The 18,682-nt window shown below is 43.1% G+C and overlaps 2 protein-coding genes across 4 annotated transcripts in view; one reads left to right on the top strand and one right to left on the bottom strand.

Annotated features, from left to right (window-relative positions):
• Positions 1-68: 68 nt before the first annotated feature.
• Positions 69-10,282, top strand: ezh2 (enhancer of zeste 2 polycomb repressive complex 2 subunit). Of its 3 annotated transcripts, none has more exons than XM_020509008.2 (20): positions 69-475; positions 3,393-3,516; positions 3,588-3,716; positions 3,864-3,983; positions 4,441-4,561; positions 4,678-4,863; positions 5,085-5,190; positions 5,728-5,891; positions 6,006-6,103; positions 6,183-6,420; positions 6,507-6,673; positions 6,799-6,893; positions 7,018-7,058; positions 7,213-7,338; positions 7,434-7,612; positions 7,709-7,804; positions 7,926-8,007; positions 8,096-8,176; positions 8,397-8,481; positions 8,659-10,282. In XM_020509008.2, exons 2-20 carry the CDS (start codon positions 3,400-3,402, stop codon positions 8,717-8,719), a joined length of 2,292 nt encoding a protein of 763 aa, XP_020364597.2. In that variant the 5' UTR covers positions 69-475; positions 3,393-3,399; the 3' UTR covers positions 8,720-10,282. The 3 variants fall into 3 exon arrangements, with proteins under 3 accessions (XP_020364597.2, XP_020364596.2, XP_031652411.1); XM_020509007.2 differs by having other exon boundaries at positions 96-475; positions 5,728-5,897; XM_031796551.1 differs by lacking the exons at positions 69-475; positions 3,393-3,516; positions 3,588-3,716; positions 3,864-3,983 and adding an exon at positions 4,046-4,049 and having other exon boundaries at positions 5,728-5,897.
• Positions 9,288-18,682, bottom strand: part of cul1b (cullin 1b) — a 16,320-nt gene continuing 6,925 nt past the window's right edge. The window contains exons 10-22 of the mRNA XM_020509009.2: positions 18,562-18,669; positions 18,343-18,449; positions 18,212-18,260; positions 17,963-18,094; positions 17,707-17,824; positions 17,532-17,608; positions 13,812-13,930; positions 13,625-13,730; positions 13,450-13,497; positions 12,856-12,938; positions 12,662-12,767; positions 12,457-12,570; positions 9,288-12,266 (exon numbers count right to left, since the gene is read on the bottom strand). Coding sequence (XP_020364598.1) covers positions 12,186-12,266; positions 12,457-12,570; positions 12,662-12,767; positions 12,856-12,938; positions 13,450-13,497; positions 13,625-13,730; positions 13,812-13,930; positions 17,532-17,608; positions 17,707-17,824; positions 17,963-18,094; positions 18,212-18,260; positions 18,343-18,449; positions 18,562-18,669 — 1,248 coding nt within the window. The 3' untranslated portion in view covers positions 9,288-12,185. The remainder of the gene's footprint in view (positions 12,267-12,456; positions 12,571-12,661; positions 12,768-12,855; positions 12,939-13,449; positions 13,498-13,624; positions 13,731-13,811; positions 13,931-17,531; positions 17,609-17,706; positions 17,825-17,962; positions 18,095-18,211; positions 18,261-18,342; positions 18,450-18,561; positions 18,670-18,682) is intronic.

The following is an 18,682-nucleotide window of genomic DNA, read 5'->3' as shown; positions in this document are numbered from 1 at the left end:
CTCCCTGATACAATCCGACCAATCGCAATGCACCGTAGTGAGAATCTTGAATATCGGCGGCGGTGATTGGCCCGTATGTTTGGCGCTCGTTGAAGCTGCAGTGGCCCGAGTGGGCGGCGAATGTGAGTGAAAGAGACGGAGAGAGACGTTTGAATAGTTGCTGAGGCGGAAATATAGAAATTGAGAAACTGTTCAGTAAAACATAATATTTTACAAGACGTTAATTCCGCATCAAACTATCCGTGTTATTTCCATTGGGAAGTACATACCAGAAAGAAGCGTAGCAAGCCGGTGGTCGCTAGCTAGAGGACGCGCGAGGTGAATCGACTCCCCCTTTCTCTCGGTGCTAACGAGCTAGCCAACAAAACATAGTAACGTTAGTAATCCAATCCCGATCAACGAAAGATTCTCGCTTGGTGCGTATCGGATAGATCCCGAGTCACTTCATTGAATGAGGACTGACCCCCCTCTGCAGGTAGGAAATGCTGTCAAAATATACAATTCTTCTTTCCTCTGAAAAAACAAATAATAGCCACATATGTAACGTTAGCTAGCTATCTCTGTCGCTAGTTAGCTTGCTAGCTAACCGGCTAGCCAGGTATGGAAGGTTAATGTTAGAATTGATACATTTATTCACTTGTTTGATCTGGAAGTTATCTTTGTAAATTATGCCAATAAGTTAGCCAGCCAATGAATGTGGCAAGATGACAGTTGTGTAACGTTACTTCACTTTGCAAATTAACTGGAGTGTTTGTCTGCGGTGGAGGCGCGGAAGGGTTTTCCTTTCTTCACTTCAAATCGTACCAGGTTTACACGTTTACTCCCAAAATTGAACTTTATTGAACTGTGTAGCGGTGTCATTAATCCTTTTAACATTAGTTAGCTAGCTAAATCGAATTATTTGTCAGGATGGTTTGAAATGGACATTTAGCTAGTATCATGCACATTTCCCAATTTAGATGTTAGCTACCTCGAGAACCGCTAGCTAGTGTTCGCTACAATTCTATAAAAATATTAGTCACATTTGACATGACAACAATGACAGAATTAGGCTCCAATGTGTGTCACTCGAGGCAGTTGAGAGCGAAGTGAAAGCCTTCTCTGATGTACTTGGTGTTCTTCATATTTCCAATAGGGACGCTATTCAGCCACTTGCCACTACATACCAGTAATATGGCACTAGTCTAGAACAGAATAGAACTCGCCAGCTTGTAGTCCTAAAAACCGGAAATGATTTACCTCTGGTTCGTTTAGACATTTCTATGAGGAAGGAATAGGGTTTTTGAATAAACGCCGATAATAAGGTCTGACATTAACACAGGCTTATGAGATCTTATACGTTTAGTTCTATAATGGTAATATCAATCAGTTAACATTACCTTTATAAAGTCTTTATTTGCGTTATATATATATTTTTAAGTATTACATAAATGCTTCAAAAATCACAGTGATGTTAGCTGATAAAGATTGTCTCATAGAACAAAACGTATAAGATCTCCTAACCTGTGTTTACCACAGACACAGGCTGTATTTTGGGCGTTTATCCAAAAACCTTGTTTAAAAAAAATATCTGAAAGACTTTGTTCAACGAACCATGGAGGAGTTAGTGCCTACAAAAAGAGACTCATTTACTATTGTTCTCCATTACCTTTTAATTATAATACTGCTAATTGTCCCCTCGATCTTTGAGTATTGAGCCCTTCAATCTAACATATGAACATGTTTGTATTGAACTGTTGAACACAAACATTTGACAAATAGTTTTCAGTAATGTGTAATTCTACAGTAAGCCTTACTCCTTTCCTCTATGCGTGGCAAAGCCCTAAACATGAGCATCCAGTGTGGTGACTGGTGTGATAAGATAACATATTTTCATGGCAGCACAGGATACTGTATTTCCTGAAGGTAGGGGATCCATTGGGTTAGACCCACCCAGGCAGGACAGATGCACAATATCAGTGCAGATTAAGAAAGGGATACATTCTAGTTCCTCTAGTCAGAGCTATAGGCAGTGTTCTTTCTAGCAGTATGTGATCAGTAAGTTGTTTTGACCAATCACAGACAATGCAATGTATTTATTATGTTTAGTCTGCCGGGTTTTTCTGGGTGAAAATGGTGGTGGGGGTGGGACCATGGGCTTGGCCAATGGTGCAGTCACTGACTTAAAATGTTAGAGGCCCTCCTGTTGGCCACAGTGACAAAATGTAGCAGTTTTTAAGCTCATGTCCTGCAATTCTACACATTTTGCTCAGAGGAAAAAGCTTTTAAAGCTAATTTCGTGTCATGGGGCTGAGATACATGTTGCCATTTCAAAGTTGATTTCCTTAAATTCTACACATTTCACCATGGCTTCTGCTATCTGAGTGACTCAAACATAACAAATCAATGGGTGCCCCATGCCATGACAAAAATACTTCTGAATGCATCATTTGGGGAATTTGACTGACTAGTGTTTATTTTGGTGATAGTTCATTCTCAAAGATGATCTTATAAAAAATATATAGGTCCATTATCTTTTCTACGTACTTTATTTTTTACATTTTTATTTAATTTTGTATTTAACCTTTATTTAACTAGGTATGCAAGTTGAGAACAAGTTCTCTTTTACAATTGCGATTATCTGGTTTTAGTCATTTTAATTTGACACAAAAACATTTTTCCATCCCCCAAATTATAAAATATATATACATACATACATACATACATACAATTGTACTGTTTGGACATAGGAGGCTGGAAAAAACACTATGCAGAAAAAAACCTGAGTGTGTACTGTACAGTGTCTATTTTGTATACAGCAGTACTCTGTTGGTAAGACAATTTCCCCTTAGGGACATTAAAGTTCATCCTATTCTAGACAGCAGTCACGTAGCAGACGCACAACTCTAATTTGATTTCTGTTGCCAATGACTTCGAACTAGGGCCCTCTCCAGCATTCGTTTCTCCAGGCCTTATCGAGCAGAGAGACGCGGATGTTATTATGGAGGCTTCAATACTGTGTTTAGTTGGGACTGAGCATGTGTACTGGAAGCCAGCAAAGACTGATTTGTGATTTATGTTTTACCCCAAGTAAATGGACAATGAATTTGAAACATGCAACCAGAAATTAGTTTGGGGGTGTTTCCCCTTATTTGCATGACTATGAACTGGCCTTGCATGACTGTCTCAGTGCAGCTGTAGAAAGGGAGTAGAGGTGGGAATTGAAACTGAAACAGCCGTTGACTCTGAAGAGACTGTGCATGCACCCTTATCAACATGTTCCATGACCAGCTATGGGGTCCAAAGCTCAGTTGTGTGTTTTCATGTCAACTCTTAGCCGTTAGTCCAGAACCATAGCTCTTTACTCTTGTACTGTGCATGGTTCTAAAGCTGTGTGTGTGTGTGTGTTCCAGGTTGACCATGGTGCTGACAGGGAAGCGGTCTGAGAAGGGACCAGTGTGTTGGAGGAGAAGGGTGAAGTCTGAGTACATGAGGCTACGCCAACTCAAACGTTTCAGACGGGCTGATGAGGTCAAGGTACATATACACAAACAGATATATCTCACACACACACACACACAGGTTTCTGACAGTGTCTCTCCCCCCAGAGTATGTTTAACTCTAACCGTCAGAGGATCCTGGAGCGGACAGACATCCTGAACGCTGAGTGGAAGACCAGAAGGATCCAGCCCGTTCACATCATGACATCGGTTAGCTCCTTACGAGGGACCAGAGAGGTCAGCGCATGTTTCACAAACAACACAGAGATATTGAAAATCTACGTTACCAGTTTACTGTTTTTCACCATTTAGGACTTTTTACACTTCACTTTCCAGTGGAGGCTTGTCTGAGTCCTCTAGTGTGTGTGGTCTTGTCTCCTACAGTGCACAGTGGACAGTGGTTTCTCTGAGTTCTCCAAACAGGTGATACCTCTGAAGACGCTCAACGCTGTAGCCTCTGTCCCTGTCATGTACTCCTGGTCTCCGCTACAGCAGAACTTCATGGTAAACACGCACACACTGATACAGCACAACTTCATGGTAAACACACTGCTACAACAGAACTTCATGGTAAACACACTGCTACAACAGAACTTCATGGTAAACACACTGCTACAGCAGAACTTCATGGTAAACACACTGCTACAGCAGAACTTCATGGTAAACACACTGCTACAGCAAAACTTCATGGTAAACACACTGCTACAGCAGAACTTCATGGTAAACACACTGCTACAACAGAACTTCATGGTAAACACACTGCTACAGCAGAACTTCATGGTAAACACGCACACACTGCTACAGCAGAACTTCATTGTAAACACGCAATACTAAGCTTGTTCTGACACATGCACTAGAACCACAGTTATCCAACCCGATGCCGTAGTCTAGTACCGACTTGATGATAGTGACGTCACAGACTATAATGGAGTTGTCCTGACACACCTGGTCTGCCTTGTAGGTAGAAGACGAAACGGTTCTCCACAACATCCCTTACATGGGAGACGAGATTCTGGACCAAGACGGAACCTTCATAGAAGAACTCATCAAGAACTATGATGGCAAAGTTCACGGAGACAGGGGTAAGACATGCACGTGCGTGCACGCTTGCGCACACACAAATATTTGATATTATCAAGTCTTGTGTTTTTGGATGTGTTGTGTGTGTTCTTGTTAAATGACTGTCTGTGTTTCCCAGAGTGCGGCTTCATCAACGATGAGATCTTTGTGGAGCTGGTGGGTGCCCTGACCCAGTACAGTGACAACGATGATGAGGATGATGATGAAGAAGAGCAGGAGTTTAAGCTTGAGAAGATGGAGCTCTGTGAGGCGAAGGACCACCTGGCCGAGGACCCCCGAAAGGAACCCCTGATCAACACTGACAGTAAGACAGCCAGCCACTGCTATCATCCAACCGAGAATAGAAATGGGCCCTATCCCAAAACCATTCCCTTAAACCTTTATCTCACAGATCTCTCCCCGAGTTCCCTTCCCTAGGTCCTTGTCCTTTCAGATTTCTATCTCTCCTTACGCTCTCCTGTGTGGGCTGACGCAGTGACTGTTGGTAGACATTGTGTGTGTAACCCCTTTGTCCTCTGCTTGCAGGCCAAGGTAGCAGTGACAGCTCTAAGAAGTTTCCGTCTGATAAGATCTTTGAAGCCATCTCCTCAATGTTCCCTGATAAGGGCTCAACAGAGGAACTTCGAGAAAAGTAACTACCCCTCTGTGTTTCATATAAAGTGTATGTGTGTTAGAGCAGTGATGATGGAGTTTGGAGTAACAATTAATTGTCATGCAAATGGACACGGTTATTGTGATTTTTATTTCTGAGCTTGTACTGTACATAATGCATATTTGCAAATGAGGTTTGTCATACCTAATGAATACAACACAACTTTGATGGCACCCTGTCTCTCAAACTAATGTTTGGAGCTTTTGGAAATGATCCTTCTCTCAACTGTGCCGTTCTGGTCGTAAAACCATTACAAACTTTACCCTCTTGATGTAAAACAACAAAAAAGAAAAACTGCTGTTGGGTAAACTATATCTACTTGAAAATATAGTTGAATACCCCCATTACTAAAATTGATCTATGAAAATTATTATGACGATCATTTGTTTAGCTCAGTTATTGTCCATAATGGTTGGTTACACGATAATACGATTATTGTATCAGCCCGTGTGTGTCAGTAGAACATATTCCTGTCCTGCCTCAGATCTAATTGTGTGTGTGTGTGTGTGAGATCAGGTACAAGGAGCTGACAGAGCCCCAGTTGCCTGGTGCGTTGCCTCCAGAGTGTACTCCTAACATGGACGGTCCCAATGCTCGCTCCGTTCAGAGGGAACAGAGTCTACACTCCTTCCACACACTCTTCTGCCGACGCTGCTTCAAATACGACTGCTTCCTGCACCGTGAGTGTACGGACACAGACACACACACTCTCTCACCACATTTGGACTGTTCTGCACCAACACTCTGACTTCACTATGACCCCTCATCTCTCATCTTTGTATCTCTCTCTCCAGCCTTCCATGCGACTCCTAACACCTATAAGCGTAAGAACATGGAGAATCTGGTGGACAGTAAACCCTGTGGTGACGAGTGCTACATGTACCTGGTGCAGGCAAGTACACTCAGACACACACTCAGACACACACTCATACACCTTCAGTTCTGACTGTTGTTTTGTGGTGGTTGTCTAGGATGGATTGGTGAGGGAATATCCTGACGGCATGGCAACCGAGAGGTCCAAGACCCCTTCCAAACGCCCAGTGAGCCGTCGCCGGGGACGACCCATCGGCAACAGCCGGCCCAGTACACCAACAGTCTCCACCGACACCAAAGACACGGACAGCGAGCGGGAGGGGAAAGACGACGATAATGACGATGATGACGATGATGATGATGATGACAAGAAGGACGAGACCACCAGCAGTTCAGGTACATGCACACGTGCGCCAGCCAAACACCATACCCAGTCCTATGCACACACCCACACACTAACCATGGCCTTTTATGTAATCCAGAGGGTAACTCACGGTGCCAGACTCCAGTGAAGTTGAAGCTGACGTGTGACCCTCAGGTTGTTGATTGGAGTGGAGCCGAGGCTTCACTCTTTAGGGTTCTCATCGGAACCTACTACGACAACTACTGCGCTATAGCACGGCTCATAGGAACCAAGACCTGCAGACAGGTCTGTTTTTATCACCACAGCACCTATGCATTTCTCTGGCTTTCTCTCCCATGACTTCCTCTTTACTTGGCAGGTTTTTATGGAAAGACATTTTGTATATTGTCTGGTAATGGGTGTGTCTCTAGGTATATGAGTTCAGAGTGAAGGAGTCTAGTATCATCGCTCGCGCTCCGGCCGAGGACGAAGACACGCCCCCTCGCAAGAAGAAGAGGAAACACAGGTACGCCATGCCCAAATATGGACAGACTACTTCAGGGTGCAGTAATGGGCTGACTGCAGGACATAGTCAGAAGCTCTGGTTGTCAACTTCCACGGAAAAGACTACTCACAATCTCCTTTTTTAGGTTGTGGGCCACTCACTGCAGGAAGATCCAACTGAAGAAAGGTGACGATTGTCTCTAGAACTCTCCTGACATTACAGCCTCACTCAATCTTAGAATGTGATTGAATGTGTTTTTTTTTTTTATCATTGTGATTAATTTATCAGTTTTTATCTTTGTGTGACAGCGCTGACCTGTGCTTGACCCCTCCCCCTGTAGATGGTTCGTCCAACCACGTGTATAACTACCAGCCATGTGACCACCCCCGCCAGCCCTGTGACTCCTCCTGTCCCTGTGTCACTGCTCAGAACTTCTGTGAGAAGTTCTGCCAGTGCAGCTCAGAGTGTGAGGAAATGTTTTAATATTTTATTTTGATCCATAATTACAGTGCAAACCAGTCCACACTCTCGAATTGTCTCTCTCTCTCTGTGTGTGGGTAGGTCAGAACCGTTTCCCAGGCTGCAGGTGTAAGGCCCAGTGTAACACTAAACAGTGTCCATGTTACCTGGCGGTCAGAGAGTGTGACCCTGACCTGTGTCTGACCTGCGGAGCCGCTGAACACTGGGACAGCAAGAACGTCTCCTGTAAAAACTGCTCCATACAGAGGGGAGCCAAGAAGGTAACACACACACACACACAGACACACACACAGACACACACTTGATATCAGTAGCTCACTCTTGTGATTTCCCCCCCCCCCCCCCCCCCCTCTCAGCACCTGCTCCTAGCTCCGTCTGACGTAGCAGGCTGGGGCATCTTCATCAAAGAGCCAGTTCAGAAGAATGAGTTCATCTCTGAGTACTGTGGGGAGGTGAGGCTTGGCCCTGTGTCTGTCAGGGTGATGGTTTTGTTTGACTTGTGTGTACTGTACAAGCCTGTGGAAAATGATTGTTTTGTTCTCCGTGTTGTGTTTTTCTCTCCCCTCCTTGTAGATAATCTCCCAAGATGAGGCGGATCGCAGAGGGAAGGTCTACGACAAATACATGTGTAGCTTCCTCTTCAACCTCAACAATGGTAACACACACGCATACAAAAGTATTGAAATAGTGTTTTTGATAAGCTAAGTGGGAGGGAAAGCTAATTCTTTCTCTCTCCACCCCAGATTTTGTAGTGGATGCTACTAGGAAAGGAAACAAGATTCGTTTCGCCAACCATTCCGTCCACCCCAACTGCTATGCAAAAGGTCAGACAATGCCATAATCCCTTTAATTAGTTGATTTTGGGTCACCTAGGATCAGACTAGGTGTGCTACGGTACTGTTTAAACCACCAGATGTATAGTATGTCAGCTGATCCAGCCAGTTGTGTATAACCTAATACACCGGCAGATGGGACCAACAGACGTTACTGATGTAGAGTTTCACTGATAAGACCTCTGTGTTGTGCTAACTCCTATCTCTGCAGTGATGATGGTGAATGGGGACCACAGGATAGGGATCTTTGCTAAGAGAACCATCCAGACTGGAGAAGAGCTCTTCTTTGACTACCGGTCAGTATATACGGGTTACTAACCAGCCTGTCTGCAGCCATTTCAATCTGAATACCCCGTGAGGAGGGTGTCTAAAACTTGCTCCTTGTTTGGTCTCGTTGACACACTTATATGTATGCATACTCACACACTTTGTGGTTGATTTGATGTCTGTAGCTAACTTGTCTTATCTCTCAGGTACAGTCAAGCAGATGCTCTGAAGTACGTCGGCATCGAGCGGGAATCAGAGATGCCATGATCCCCTCTTCTACCTCTAGATCAAAGGCCTTACACACGCACGCACGCTCTTCTCTTCAGGAAACACAAACGACTCCTTGTCAGAATCCTGGGGTGCTTCAAGAATTCTGGGAAGTTTAGACCTTTTTTTCCCCCCACTTTGAATAGTTTTTCTACCAACAAATCTTCCTGTTCTGAGTTCTGTAGGACTCATTGCTATGGTCACTAGAACGGTCTTTCCTCCATTTACAGCTAACTAACACATAAACAGGTCTTAATAAATCCACTGTGGGGATCTCTTTAGCTCTGTTACGCTTTTTATACTTGATCCAAATCCATGGACACATTGACTCAACCATAACAAGTGGTTGTTGAATATTTTACTTAGCCCCTGACCACCAGCTAGACTAAATGCAGGTTAAAAACATCTGTGACTGACTTTTCCCCCTCCCCTAGCCAGTGTCCAAACCCCTTAGTCTCAGACCTCACAGACCCACTCTTGAACGCCCGAACATTGTTTTGAGACTAGCCTGATATCTGAGGTGACAGTGTACGATGCATGTTGACCAGCAGCACTACCTGTTTTTTTTTTTTTCTTTCTCTGACTTCTGGTTTATTCCTTAAACTATATTCTGTCTTTAATTTTTTCAAGTTTTGAACATTTGATGACCACCTGAGGCATGCTTTGATACAATCTCTATTCTAGATGGTGCTAACTAAGACAGTGTGATGTTTTGTAAATGCCCCCAGGTATCCACTTCTGCTGTGCCTTGAATCTTGTCGTTAGAACACTGAATAGTCACTTGATTAGAGCCCTTAAGTGTTGATTTATTGATAAAGATGTATCCTCAATCTGGTTAATGCATGATGATGAAAGCTTCCATGTTTGTAGTCCCGGGAAGACCTCACTGCTACTATAATCTAGTGATGCCTGGTGCTTGTGAATACTGCAGACTTGAACCAATACAACCAGCCTTGAATAATGTTAAGTAATGTTCACGTCTTCACCTGCAGTGGGACGAACTGCTCCGATTTATCTCCTGTTTTTACAACTGTAACTTTGTCAACTGAGAGGGCTCTGTAAAGACCTACAGACAGATCTAGATGACTGACGGTTGTGTTTAGATGGAAGTCAGGAGCCGATCTCCTTTAAGTCGTTTGTTGCTCATGTTAGTACAGGGGTGGGGAACTCTGGTTCTTGGGAGATCCATTGATTCAATGTCCCAGCTTACACCAGATCTAAATCGGTCTGACTGGAAAACCAGCAGATACAGCAGCTCGAGGACAAGTATCTCACCCATCTGTTTAGGATGTATACTTCCTGAGTTGTAGAGCCAGCTGGCATCCAGTGGGATTGGACATTACAGAATGTTCATAGAAATATAGGCCTACTACATAGAACAGTGGTGCTTCTGTCAAGGAATAGGGAAAATGCTCTATACAAATTATATTGACTGTTGTGTAACGTTTCCTCCAGTTGTCGAGCCGGGACCACTACTGTCTGATTTCCAAGGTGCTGATTTTTACTGTCTTTACAGGGAGTATTGTTCAAAGTGATCCAGAATAAAATGAGAAAATGAAGGTGTCCAATTTTTTTTTTTTTACCACTGACAACCAAAACCTTATATGCATTTTAAAACCACTTCAATGAGTAATTTTGCACAAACAACTTTTCAGAGTCGTGTTAAACGAGCGGTATAGACTACAGTGCTATAATTAAGCAATAAGCCACGAGGGGGTGTGGCATATGGGAGTTAATCAGCAGGACAGCCCTTATCCGTGGTATATTGGCCATATACAACAAACTCCCGACGTGCCTCATTGCTAGTATAAACTGGTTACCAACGTAATTAGAGCAGTAGAAATGTTTTGTCATACCCGTGTATACGGCTGCCAGCCAATCAGCATTCAGAGCTCAAACCACCCAGTTTATAATGAAAATTCACACCACATCTTGGTGTAAGTAACAACCCAGCCAGTGACAAGACCACTAGAGAAACCTTGACTTTATTTAGCACACATTTGTAAAATTAACCACACTATACAAATGGTTTCCTCATTGCAGTAATGATACAGGGGGTTACAGGTCCAATCCCCTATGAAACCCTAACCCCATACCAGGGATTTTACAAGACCCCGTGGGGGAAGAGGCTATGGGTGGGGCACTAGTTCAGTGGATCCAACACTTCAGCGCTCTACGCGATAGAAATTAAAAGGTAGTTTCTGAGGCAATATGTAGTTTACCGTGAATGCAGTCTCCGCTGAACTTCAGCGATACAGATTGAATAAAGCCATCCGACAGATCTAAATTGCAGGGGCGTCTCCATTTGATCCGGACAACTGATTTCCTTCGTCCGGACCGGTGGTAAAACCAGTCATCTACTCCTCTGGCTATATGGAGGTAGCGTACTGGTCCAGTTCTGTGTGCTTCAGCCAACTCCTCCTAGTGCATGTGTTGTCATGTTTGTCTGGGAGGATAACGATAGTTAGCTGCTACACCTGAGTATCCTACGAAGCAAGCTGGATCTACTCTGGGTTTTCTAAAACTAACCAGCTTCACAAACCAGCTCAGGCTTCATCCTTACACAACGGTCAAAATGTCTTGTCTGCGGCTATCTCCAGCAGGCTTGTAACTGCGCGTGCATGTCGCACGGCGAACTCAAATGAGACAAAAATCAATCCATGGGCGACTCAGTTTAACATTTTAATTTGTGTCGAAATCAGAATGCATGAAAATGTATCTTGCAAATTCAGCAGACTGCGGTGTGAAATGCTTTCAGAAGGGCTGTCTTTATTTTTAATTAATGCCTGCTTTGGTGTGCTTATCAATGCACAATCACCCCCCCCCCTCCGTCTTATATACACACTTATTTTGTATTAAGTCATACAAAAGTTACATTGCGTTAAGTTTAAAATGCATTCTGACATGACTAAAATATGTAATGTGATTTTAACATAACACATTTGATTCATCAAATATCAGTCATCTTCCTGAATTGTAGGGGTTGATGAGGGAATCTGATTTCATTGGTTCTCAACTCAAGGCCCAGTCATTTCATTCAAGGTAAGTGGAGTTAACAATGAGTTAGCCTGCCTCAGAGCAGGGTAGTTCTGAAGGATTCATTGCCATATACATGTACCTGGCTAAAAGGTGAGCCACTTTCGTATGACCGCCTATCCTGAGTTGAACTCAGTTGACCAAAGTTACCTCGCTAACTCCTCAAACCTGCTTCGTAGGATATCAATCTGAGACCAGGCTAGCAGGGAGGCAGTTGCATGCAGTAACTATGGACACAGCTCTCTGGTTGGACTTCCCACTATGCCATGGGGGGGGGGGATGTCTGATCATATTTGCATATCAAAACAAGATAGTGTGTCCATGTGTATATGTCCCACTGAGCACACACACGTCTGCCAGTCAGAAGAACCACACTTTATTACTCGGACATAAAAAAAAAAAAGACAAAAATAAGAGGGAAGGGAGCGGGTTAAGCCAGGTAGCTGTACGTGTCTTTCTCTCCATCCACTCTCTCCAGATACTCCTTCTCTATCAGGATGTCTATACACTTCTACAGAGGAGAGACAAGGGTAGCAGAGAAAAAGGGGGCAGAGAGGGAAAGGGGGTGAAAAATATGTACTTTAAGACAAAAATATTACAGTTGGTGCAATGTGTGGGATTCTTTTGAAAATGTATTGCGACAGGTAAGAGTGTGTGTTACCTTAATGACAGGGACTCTGGGACAGGTGAGTGTGTGTTACCTTAATGACTGGGACTCTGGGTTTGAAGCGGGACGAAAGCTGGTTTAGGACTTCAGCCAGGAGCTGCTGGTGTTTCAGAACCTTCCTCATCTTCATTATCCTCACTATGGCAGCCTACACAGTTCATAATACTTATTGATACACACTGAAAGAAAAATTCAGTACAGGAGTTTCAACAAACATGTATATGCGGTCGGGAACACACCTGTATGAGGAGCTTGCGGTCCTCCTCTATGTTCTTGTGTGTGGTCTCCTGCTCCTGTTTCTGTTCAGTCTTCATAGGAACGTTAATGTTCACACGCAGCTTCTTACTGGAGACATGAACAACAACATTTTTTGTAAGGATTAAACCTATGCTTAGACAGACAACACAAAAGGAGAAACAGAGAGCGGACTTACTTCTTGTATCCCAGGAAGAGTTTGATCAGGGTTTCTGGTTTGAACTCCACTTCGTCTATGTTAGCATTCTCATCCTCCAGGACCTGACACACAGACCGCGAGACTGAAAAACAGCTTCCATCTCAAGACTGTTAAACAGCCATCACTAACAGAGAGGCTGCTGCCAACATACAGACTCAAATCACTGGCCACTTTAATAATGGTATCACTAGTCACTTTAATAATGTTTACATATCCTACATTACTCATCTCGTATGTATATACTGTATTTTATACCATCTTGCCTATGCCGCACGGCCATCGTGCACCCATATATTTATATGTACATATTCCATCCCCTTACATTTGTGTATAAGGTAGTCGTTGTGAATTTGTTAGATATTACTGCACTGTCGGAACTAGAAGCACAAGCATTTCGGTACACTCGCATTATCATCTGCTAACCATGCGTATGTGACCAATACCATTTGATTTGAGTCACTACTTTCCATCAGCGTGTAGGCTTTTATTCTGCAGAGTCCAGAGCCCTCTAGTGAACGGACGATCATTATATACACACACACACACAACACATTCTACTTGACTTGCACTTACCAGCAATTTGGATTTCAACAAGATCTGCAACACTTGAACCAGAATGTCCTAAAAATAACAAAATGGTAAAAACAATATTCACAACCAGTGAAATACAAATGTGCTAATCTCATCAGGGGTCATTTAAAAACATTTAATACATCTCTATTTAGAGCACAGTACCAGCATAACTCACGGTTTTGATCTGTGTGCTGTCAGTGAGTTGTTGTACGGAGTACAGGTCCTCTGTGTTGTACTGCAGCAGGATAGCCATCTGGAAGGTAGAGGCCTGCAGAGTGTACCTGGAACATACATTGAATTAAATATGTGATGACATACATCTCCAGATTCTAGTGAGAAGTGACCTTGTACCAACTCTGTACCTGTTTTTAAAGCAGTTGGTGACCAGCTCTCCTTTAGACAGGTGGTAGAGCCAGGTGAGTTTCCGACCGCTGTGTCTGCTGCCGTAGAATGCTGTGAACCGCTGGTAGCTACGCTCCAACTGGAGGACGAGAGGTAAATGCATTAGGTCTACTCTCCCTTACGTATTTGGTCAGTGAAGCTAAAACGTTTAATTGGTTTCTATATACTCTATCATTTGGATATGGGGTGACGGTACAGAATGTCACATTTTATTTATACATACGTTTTACTGTTTTGAAATGAAAGCACTTCATGCATCTAGTTCATCCATTTGAAGAGGTCATAAGCATTTGGAGTGAGAAAGCTAGAGGCATAAATATCATACCCCCCAAAAACATTTACCACCCCTGTTATTGGTTATGGTGAGAGGTTAGCATGTTTTGAGGACATGATGTTTATGCATCTGTAACTTTCTCACTCATCATTATTCACGATGAATTCATGATTATCCGTAATCATGGTAGCATCCATATTAATTTAGAAGTGTTCAGAAACATTCTATTCTTATTTACAATAAAAGTGATTGTGTGCTAGGAATATGGGAGCAAATACCAAACTTTAGACTAAATGTAATACACAAGTGAATTTGTCCGAATAAACTCAGCAAAAAAGAAACGTCCCTTTTTCAGGACCCTGTCTTTCAAAGATATTTGGATTTTTACGAATTAACTTCACAGATCACAGAAGGGTTTAAACACTGTTTTCCATATTTATGGTTCAATGAACCATAAACAATTAATGAACATGCAACTGAGGAACGGTCATTAAGACACTAACAGCTTACAGACGGTAGTCATTTAAGGTCACAGTTATGAAAACATAGGACACTAAAGAGTCCTTTCTACTGTCTCTGAAAAACACCAAAAGAAAGATGCCCAGGGTCCCTGCTCATCTGCGTGAACGTGCCTTAGGCATGCTGCAAGGAGGCATGAGGACTGCAGATGTGGCTAGGGAAATAAATGGCTATGTCCGTACTGTGAGACGCCTAAGACACCACTACAGGGAGACCGGATGGACAGCTGATCATCCAGAAACCCACCATCGCAGGACAAGACAGGACTGGCAAAAAGTGCTCTTCAACGACGAGTCATGGTTTTGTCTCACCAGGGTTGATGGTCGGATTCGCATTTATCGTCAGAGGAATGAGAGTTACACCGAGGCCTGTACTCTGGAGCAGGATCGATTTGGAGGTGGAGGGTCACAGCATCATTGGACTGAGCATGTTGTCATTGCAGGCAATCTCAACGCTGTGCATTACAGGGAAGACATCCTCCTTCCTCATGTGGTACCCTTCCAGCAGGCTCATCCTGACATGACAATGACACCAGCCATACTGCTCGTTCTGTGCATGATTTCCTGCAAGACAGGAATGTCAGTGTTCTGCCATAGCCAGCAAAGAGCACGGATCTCAATCCCATTGAGCACGTCTGAGACCTGTTGGATCGGAGGGTGAGGAATAGGGCCATTCCCCCCAGAAATGTACGGGAACTTGCAGGTGCCTTGGTGGAAGAGTGGGGTAACATCTCACAGCAAGAACTGGCAAATCTGGTGCAGTCCATGAGGAGGAGATGCACTGCAGTACTTAATGCAGCTGGTGGCCACACCAGATACTGACCCCCCCCCCCTTGTTCAGGGACACATTATTCCATTTATGTTAGTCACATGTTTGTGTAACTTGTTCAGTTCATGTCTCAGTTGTTGAATCTTGTTACAGTCGTATGAAAAAGTTTGGTCAATTTCCCTGTCAATTTCCATTTATAAATAATTGGGTGTTTGGATCAGCTATTTCATTTTGATCTATCAAATAACTGATGGACACCGTAATATTTCAGTAGTGAAATTAGGTTTATTGGATTAACAGAAAATGTGCAATATGCATCAAAACAAAAATTAGACAGGTGCATAAATTTGGGCACCCCAATAGAAAAATCACATCAATATTTAGTAGAGCTTCCTTTTGCTAAATAATAACAGCCTCTAGACACATCCCATAGCCTCTAATGAGTGTCTGGATTCTGGATGAAGGTATTTTGGACCATTCCTCCTTACAAAACATCTCCAGTTCAGTTAGGTTTGATGGTTGCCGAGCATGGACAGCCCGCTTCAAATCATCCCACAGATTCTCAACGATATTCAGGTCTGGGGACTGGGATGGCCATTCCAGAACATTGTACTTGTTCCTCTGCATAAATGCCCGGGTAGATTTTGAGCAGTGTTTTGGGTCGTTGTCTTGTTGAAATATCCAGCCCCGGCGTAACCTCAACTTTGTGACTGATTCTTCAACATTATTCCCAAGAATCTGCTGATATTGAGTGGAATCCATGCGACCCTCAACTTTAACAAGATTCCCAGTACCGGCACTGGCCACACAGCCCCACAGCATGATGGAACCCCCACCAAATTTTACTGCGGGTAGCAAGTGTTTTTCTTGGAACGCTGTGTTCTTTTGCCACCATACATAACGTCCCTTGTTATGACCAAATAGCTCTATATTTGTTTCATCAGTCCACAGCACCTTATTCCAAAATGAAGCTGGCTTGTCCAAATGTGCGTTTGCATACCTCTGTGGTGTGTGTGCAGAAAAGGCGTCTTCCGCATCACTCTCCCATACAGCTTCTCCTTGTGCAAAGTGCGTTGAATTGTTGAATGATGCAGTAACACCATCTGCAGCAAGATGATGTTGTAGGTCTTTGGAGGTGGTCTCTGGGCTGTTTTTGACTGTTCTCACCATCCTTCGCCTCTCCGATATTTTACTTGGCCTGCCACTTCTGGCCTTAACAAGAACTGTGCCTATGGTCTTCCATTTCTTCACTATGTTCCTCACAGTGGACACTGACAGCTTAAATCTCTCCAATAGCTTTTTGTAGCTTTTCTCTAAACCATAATGTTGAACAATCTTTGTTTTCAGGTCATTTGAGAGTTATTTTGAGGCCCCCATGTTGCCACTCTTCAGAGAGTCAAAGAGAACAACAACTTGCAATTGGCCACCTTAAATACCTTTTCTCATGATTGGATGCACTTGTCTATGAAGTTCAAGGCTTAATGAGCTCACCAAACCAATTGTGTGTTCCAATTAATCAGTGCTAAGTAGTTACAGGTATTCAAATCAACAGAATGACAAGGGTGCCCACATTTTTGCATAGCCTATTTTTCACATCTGATTTAATTTCACACAACTTAATATTGCTACACTAAAAATCGTTGTCTGGACAATACCCCAGTACTCAGCTTTTATTAGAAAATGAATGGCATGCCACTATGATAATTTTCTGTGACGACAGAGTAAATTATTATGCAGCCTCAGAGGGGTGGCCAAACTTTTTCATAAGACTATGTTCATACAAATAGTTACACATGTTAAGTTTGCTGAAAATAAACAGTTGACATTTCTTTTTTTGCTGAATTTACTTGTCACCTTCAAATGGTGGGACTAGATACATGACGTCCTTTCATTTCTAAAACAGATACGTATGGAAATACCCTCAGAATAAAAGGCGACATTCGGTACTATCGCCTCATAAAACATTTGATCTCAAATCTAAAATGCTGGAGTATAGAGCCAAATTAAAAGTTAACTTCACTGTCCAAATAAATGTGTTGGGGAGTGTATTTTTTGTTGGAGTTACAGGAGGGATGTGTGTATCGTTACAAGGTTGAATTGATATTGAGTTGAGTCTCACCTCGGAGGGCAGAGCGAAGGTGCATGATTGCTGGAACGGCCAGGACCCGGAACTCAACACTTGGATACTGAAGTCCACTGTAACACACCTCATTATTTAGCATTGCAAACACATTTACAACAAATACCAGTAAACAGAAGTATTAGGTTTATTAGACAAACCAACAGGTGCTTACAGTCGAGAGGTTCAGAGTTGGTCAGGTGTTTCTTGAACTGTTCGTTGAGGTCTTTGCTGACTCCGATGTCCTGGAACATCCTCTGTAGTTTAGATGTGTACTCAAAGCCACACGCTTGCTAAGGGAGAGAGAAAGTCACAATACTTTCAAAATGACATTTTCTTTTACATTCCTTGGGGTGATCAGTCTGTGTGAGATTGGATAAATGCGTGTGTGTGTGTAATATATATATATATATTACACATGTGGTACAGACCTTGAGTTTGGAGATCATGCTGGCCTCTGCGTCATCGCTAGCACTGTTCTGGTGGACGAGGCGTTTAGCCAGCATCTTAGCATAGAACTTCTGGAACACATCCTTGTCCTCTATATACTTAAACACCACCATCTGAGGGATGAGCAACATATGAAAGGTTTATCGAGATAGGAGATTGAAACAGTTGGTAACTCAAATTAGCTCTGAAGAGAAAGTCAAAAGGTTTATGAACAAAGAGAAGGTCCTCACCACTTGGTTGAGTGTGTCCTCCAACTCTGCCTCTTCTGGGTTCTTAGAACTGGAGAACAACAGAACACAGTGAATGTTTAGATACATCAGAGACAGACAATAGCCCCAGCGCCATACAGTAGATTACCCACCTCTTCTTGAGCAGAGAGTCACAGTATCTAGCCAGTAGTTCAGGTGATTTGCTGGAGGACTGGGCCATCTTAGTGACCGTGTTGTTGTTGATGAAACGACCACACGCCTGGAGAGAGAACGCGCTACAACATCAGTTCTGGGTATTTATATAGAAATCCTTACTACATTGGTTTTTTTTCAAAGAGAATAAAGTTGTTTATTAAAAAACTAGAGTGCACCTTGTCTAGAGCAGCTACGAAGCCAGCGTCGTTGTTGAAGGCAGACATGACCAGAGCGTTGTACTTCTTATGGACGTTCAGTGTGGTCTGGACATACACCTTAGGGTCCTAGGAGGGACAT

The sequence above is a fragment of the Oncorhynchus kisutch genome, linkage group LG18 (genome assembly GCF_002021735.2).
Source record: "Oncorhynchus kisutch isolate 150728-3 linkage group LG18, Okis_V2, whole genome shotgun sequence".
NCBI classification, from domain to species: domain Eukaryota; kingdom Metazoa; phylum Chordata; class Actinopteri; order Salmoniformes; family Salmonidae; genus Oncorhynchus; species Oncorhynchus kisutch.
The sequence above is the reverse complement of the archived record's forward strand: the minus strand, read 5'-3'. Positions and strand labels throughout refer to the sequence as shown.